This window comes from Cyprinodon variegatus, unplaced genomic scaffold (genome assembly GCF_000732505.1).
Source record: "Cyprinodon variegatus isolate N-32 unplaced genomic scaffold, C_variegatus-1.0 Scaffold611, whole genome shotgun sequence".
NCBI lineage: Eukaryota > Metazoa > Chordata > Actinopteri > Cyprinodontiformes > Cyprinodontidae > Cyprinodon > Cyprinodon variegatus.
The window spans coordinates 340,930-347,604 of NW_015151064.1; the positions used below are offsets into that span (position 1 = coordinate 340,930).

Below are 6,675 nucleotides of genomic sequence, written 5' to 3' on the forward strand. Positions count from 1 at the left end.
TAAACTGGAGTACTGCTTATGATGACATGGAACAAAATATCATGATATAAATGTTAAATATATAAACTTTGTATTAGTACTTTGCATGTCTTTCTGAAACTAGTGTGTTTTTTTCTTTTTTTTAAAGTTACATTTTATTAAACGTTAAGGGCAAATTACAATTTTTTTTTTTTTAATATAACTGCAAAACTTCGTTTTAATACTGTCTGATCCATATACGGAAGAGGATTAGGGCCACTGGAAAAAAAAAGTTTACTGATTTTATAATTTTATTTCAGTTTAGTATGAGAAAAAGGTCAGGATTCTGACTTATTTCTCAGAATTCTGACTATAATCTCAGAATTCTGACTTTTTTATTATCAGAATTCTGTCAGAATTCTGACTTTTTTCCCATACTAAACTGATAAAAAAAAAAAAAAAAATCAGTTAACTTTTTTCCCAGTGGCCCTAATCCTCTTCCGTATCCATACATATCCATATTCTCGAAGTTTGGCTACTTATAAAATGTAGACATATTTTGTATGTCTGAAGGTTTCCAGCTGTGTCACACTCTTCATTCCCCTAAACACGCTGTTCTCTCTAAGATCTTCTTTGAACAAATGGATTTATAGTCAGATCAAATCACCTCAGATAAGCAAGCATTCACTTTCACTAAAGCAGCCTGCGCAGCCCACAGGGAAAACCAGTGCCTTTTTATCGCCATATTATTCTTAATGAGGCTTAGGATTGTGCAACTGTCCCTCACAGGCTGCCGTAGATGGACTGCTTCTGTTTTTGTTGATACTTTCCATTATCAGCTGACCGCCCGCTGAGACGATGTTCTGCTGCGAACAAACCCAACCTGTCGGTCTAAAGGTGTCCGTCCAGCAGCACCTTTCAGGAAATAATCACATTAATTTTTAGAGGAGCGCCGCTTGTAAACGACCGTTAGCCAGTTAGCAGCTTTAGCTGCTAGCTAACAGGCAGCTTCATCAGCCGATGTTTGGGGAAGTCATGGAGGGGATTTTATACAAGTGGACTAATTACATGACGGGTAAGAGCTCTGTGTTTTACTGGAGGAATATTAATGAAAAAGAAAAAACTACTAAAAATTTAAACGTTTTCCATTTAAGGTGAATAATCTGATTTTTTATATATTTAGAGTTCATTTGAAATTCACAATATATATGTTGTCTTATTCTCAAATTTTTGACTATTTAGAAATGTACATTTACTTTAAGCCTCTAATTTAAAAAAAATCAATAGTTTATTTTACATTATATCTCATTTTACAAACTTACATCATGAATATGGTAATGTAGATATAAAACTTTAGTCTAAATTCCTCATTAGCTTACATGTGTCATTTAGAGTGACACTGATCATGTCTGTTAATAGAATCACAAACAGCTGCAGACAGTAACAGTCATTCTCTGTTGATACAAACTCATCCCAGGAAGCAGGAAGTTCAGGATTTGACCTTTATGACCAAAGCTTGTGTGTAAATAACAGAGATGGCTATTCTATGGAGCACCCACACTGACCATATTGATCACATGCCACGCTGCTCTGCAGCTTCTACCAGTAAAACATGTTAATCATTGTGGCCCAAAGAGCAGCATGGAGCTAACAGACTCATCAGGTAAAAATAAAAACACATTTAACTCCACTAAAGGACCAGAAAAAAAAATCTCTACTGAAGCAGAATCGCAGACAACAGCATCAAAGTGAGGAAGATGTGTCAGCTTTATAATTAAGCTGTTAATCATTTATTTTTATAGTTTCAGGTCTTAATTGTGGCTGCAGGTTTAACAGGAAAAACCAAAATACTAGGAAATAACTTTAATGACAGACAATCGGACGGTGGCCATCTTCAGGGTCATTGTCGCAAAACACTCAACGTTTTTTTGTTTAAATAAAAAGTAGAACACAGAGAAAAGAATCAAACCAAAAGCAGGTGTACTCATAAACAGGCTGACCAATCAGCATTTGAACGGACGGTTCTTGCTCACACCTCTGATATCTCACCGTAATCAATTCCCTCAGAGGCTTAGGAAAAAGACAAGTTGAAAAATACAAAAAAGAAACTAGATAACTAACAGATTAAACTGATATCATACTAACATTATTACCCATTGATCGATACACAATAGGACAATGGGTTTCATTGAGACAATCTGTATAAAAAAGTTTGAATACATAAACGGATTGCTGTCAGTAGAAAATAGGTTATTTACACTGCAAACCCAGAATCCCTCCCTGCTGCTCAGAGTATTATTCCCATAATATTACCATTGATTTTCTCTTTATGCCTCAGCACCATTGTTGTGAATGTTAACTAAACACATTCAATTCAAAAATGCTTTATTAATCACATAGGGAAATTACATGTTGCAGTAAATTACAGATTATTTATTTCCAGGTGTTGATAGCTGTAGGCAGGGAGGATCTTCTGTAGCAGTCTGTCACTCTATTTTTTAAAAGTCTTCTGAAGAGGATGCTCACTGTTGCCCATAATCTTCTTCACTTTATCGTTTGTCGTATCCAATTCCCAAAAGCAGACTCTGTAAATTCACCAAAGGCTGCCTTTTTGCCTGACTCCGCAAACAGTGAAATATTACAATGATAACAAAACATAACTTCCTGAATGTTATGGGCACCGCCATTTTGTTTTCCTTGTTTGCCTCTAGAGAGCAGTAGTAGTGTAGATCGCCACTTGAAGGCGAGGAACCGTGCTAGCGTGGTGTGTAAATGGTTGAAAGGAACCAAGCTCGGTACAGTTAACTGATCCAATCTCGGTGTGAACTCGGCACGGTTTGGTTTTCAGAGGGAAGTGTAAATGGAGTACAAGATGGCATCTTCAATCGGTCTCCGCCAAGTGACGTCAATTGTTTACCTCGGGCGCGGTACACTATGCCTTTTCCACCTAAAATGGCGTCTTAGCAACAAATGTCACGTGACTGGCGGAGACCGATTTTCCTAAATCCGCCCCTGTTTTCAGGCTTATGTTAACTGTAATGACTTATCTTGGACNATTCTGACTTATTTCTCAGAATTCTGACTATAATCTCAGAATTCTGACTTTTTTATTATCAGAATTCTGTCAGAATTCTGACTTTTTTCCCATACTAAACTGATAAAAAAAAAAAAAAAAATCAGTTAACTTTTTTCCCAGTGGCCCTAATCCTCTTCCGTATCCATACATATCCATATTCTCGAAGTTTGGCTACTTATAAAATGTAGACATATTTTGTATGTCTGAAGGTTTCCAGCTGTGTCACACTCTTCATTCCCCTAAACACGCTGTTCTCTCTAAGATCTTCTTTGAACAAATGGATTTATAGTCAGATCAAATCACCTCAGATAAGCAAGCATTCACTTTCACTAAAGCAGCCTGCGCAGCCCACAGGGAAAACCAGTGCCTTTTTATCGCCATATTATTCTTAATGAGGCTTAGGATTGTGCAACTGTCCCTCACAGGCTGCCGTAGATGGACTGCTTCTGTTTTTGTTGATACTTTCCATTATCAGCTGACCGCCCGCTGAGACGATGTTCTGCTGCGAACAAACCCAACCTGTCGGTCTAAAGGTGTCCGTCCAGCAGCACCTTTCAGGAAATAATCACATTAATTTTTAGAGGAGCGCCGCTTGTAAACGACCGTTAGCCAGTTAGCAGCTTTAGCTGCTAGCTAACAGGCAGCTTCATCAGCCGATGTTTGGGGAAGTCATGGAGGGGATTTTATACAAGTGGACTAATTACATGACGGGTAAGAGCTCTGTGTTTTACTGGAGGAATATTAATGAAAAAGAAAAAACTACTAAAAATTTAAACGTTTTCCATTTAAGGTGAATAATCTGATTTTTTATATATTTAGAGTTCATTTGAAATTCACAATATATATGTTGTCTTATTCTCAAATTTTTGACTATTTAGAAATGTACATTTACTTTAAGCCTCTAATTTAAAAAAAATCAATAGTTTATTTTACATTATATCTCATTTTACAAACTTACATCATGAATATGGTAATGTAGATATAAAACTTTAGTCTAAATTCCTCATTAGCTTACATGTGTCATTTAGAGTGACACTGATCATGTCTGTTAATAGAATCACAAACAGCTGCAGACAGTAACAGTCATTCTCTGTTGATACAAACTCATCCCAGGAAGCAGGAAGTTCAGGATTTGACCTTTATGACCAAAGCTTGTGTGTAAATAACAGAGATGGCTATTCTATGGAGCACCCACACTGACCATATTGATCACATGCCACGCTGCTCTGCAGCTTCTACCAGTAAAACATGTTAATCATTGTGGCCCAAAGAGCAGCATGGAGCTAACAGACTCATCAGGTAAAAATAAAAACACATTTAACTCCACTAAAGGACCAGAAAAAAAAATCTCTACTGAAGCAGAATCGCAGACAACAGCATCAAAGTGAGGAAGATGTGTCAGCTTTATAATTAAGCTGTTAATCATTTATTTTTATAGTTTCAGGTCTTAATTGTGGCTGCAGGTTTAACAGGAAAAACCAAAATACTAGGAAATAACTTTAATGACAGACAATCGGACGGTGGCCATCTTCAGGGTCATTGTCGCAAAACACTCAACGTTTTTTTGTTTAAATAAAAAGTAGAACACAGAGAAAAGAATCAAACCAAAAGCAGGTGTACTCATAAACAGGCTGACCAATCAGCATTTGAACGGACGGTTCTTGCTCACACCTCTGATATCTCACCGTAATCAATTCCCTCAGAGGCTTAGGAAAAAGACAAGTTGAAAAATACAAAAAAGAAACTAGATAACTAACAGATTAAACTGATATCATACTAACATTATTACCCATTGATCGATACACAATAGGACAATGGGTTTCATTGAGACAATCTGTATAAAAAAGTTTGAATACATAAACGGATTGCTGTCAGTAGAAAATAGGTTATTTACACTGCAAACCCAGAATCCCTCCCTGCTGCTCAGAGTATTATTCCCATAATATTACCATTGATTTTCTCTTTATGCCTCAGCACCATTGTTGTGAATGTTAACTAAACACATTCAATTCAAAAATGCTTTATTAATCACATAGGGAAATTACATGTTGCAGTAATTTACAGATTATTTCTTTCCAGGTGTTGATAGCTGTAGGCAGGGAGGATCTGTAGCAGTCTGTCTTGCACCGGATCTGGGGGAGCCTCTGACTGAAGACACTCTATTTTTTAAAAGTCTTCTGAAGAGGATGCTCACTGTTGCCCATAATCTTCTTCACTTTAGACTATCGTTTGTCGTATCTAATTCCCAAAAGCAGACTCTGTAAATTCACCAAAGGCTGCCTTTTTTTGCCTGACTCTGCAAACAGTGAAATATTACAATGATAACAAAACATAACTTCCTGAATGTTATGGGCACCGCCATGTTGTTTTCTTGTTTACTTCTAGAGAGCAGTAGTAGTGTAGATCGCCAACCGTGCTAGGTACAGTTAACTGATCCAATCTCAGCGTGAACTCGGCACGGTTTGGTTTTCAGAGGGTAGTGTAAATGGAGTACAAGATGGCATCTTCAATACCAACTCCACGGTGATTAGCAAACTGCAGGGGTCCTTATAGCTGCTTATTTGCTTGCTGACTTGAAAAAACAGAAGTCTCTCTTGGACCTTCATGATGTGGGATGTCATGGAAACTTGTCTATACTCACTGAGGACTGTTGGCGTAGTCTTTTGTGGCACTGGAACAAGGCAAAAAGGTCTTCCACATCACTGGAACTGTCTCCAGGATCAGACTAAGGATGACAGGGTTCCGTGGGTCCTTAAAAATTCTTAAAAGGCATTTAATTCTTCAAAATAAAACTAAGGCCTTAATTGGTATTCAAATGTCTTAACTCAGTCTTTCGTAGGTCTTAATTTTTAAAACATCAAAAATAGGATTATTTTTATTACATATATATTTATAATCTAAATAAAACGTTAAAATTGACAATTTTTTATTACCATCTAACAGCATCTTCTGATTTGGCTGACAACAAACTGGAGAATCAATGGCAGCGGAGGACAGGATGTCTATGTGACTGTGCAGGAGAGGAGGATGCGGAGCTTGATCCTGAACTGAACCTGTTTAATCTATTCAGTCCTTTAGTTGTATTCATCACTGACTACACATCTCTGATATTGTTCGACTGGAACTTGTTTTCCATTCTTTTCAGGTATGCCTCCTGCTTTCTCTTATCTTGACCTTAAGCTGCTTCTGTATATTCTCATTGATTCCTTTCTTAAAGGCTTATTTTTCATGTTGAGAAGTAGTAGTCACGTTGATCACTTGTGAACCAATGATTTATCCATTTGAAAACCTTTCACAGTTCTGGTAGGGATGGTTTATCTGCACAGAATGTTATGTAGTTGGTCATACACTCATTGTGTTGATGTGCTCTCCATGTGGTTAACACAGTGTATGCGAGTCTGTAGCCTCAAAACAACCTTGCAGGGCTGCTTTGGCTTCATTTGACCATCTTCTTACAGTTCTTTTTAAAGTCGTAGGGAAGCAGCTGTTCCAACCGTCGGATTTCCAAATTCTCCCGAGTGGTGCACGACTTTACACGAGTTAATAAAGTGAATGCAATTGTTTATCAAGAGGGCAGGATTGTTGTGGCGGAAGGTTCACAAGCAAGTTTGGTTGTGGCCGGTTTGTCTGAAGCATCTTGC

At 37.4% G+C, this 6,675-nt stretch overlaps 1 protein-coding gene across 2 annotated transcripts in view; it reads left to right on the top strand.

Annotated features, from left to right (window-relative positions):
- Nucleotides 1-743: 743 nt before the first annotated feature.
- Nucleotides 744-6,675, top strand: part of plekha3 (pleckstrin homology domain containing A3) — a 13,660-nt gene continuing 7,728 nt past the window's right edge. Inside the window, exon 1 of one of the 2 annotated variants that reach the window (XM_015392862.1) lies at nucleotides 744-1,033. In XM_015392862.1, coding sequence (XP_015248348.1) covers nucleotides 979-1,033 — 55 coding nt within the window. In that variant the 5' untranslated portion in view covers nucleotides 744-978. Of the gene's footprint in view, nucleotides 1,034-3,456; nucleotides 3,746-6,675 lie in introns of those variants that run through there. The other variant, XM_015392861.1, reaches the window with a different exon arrangement.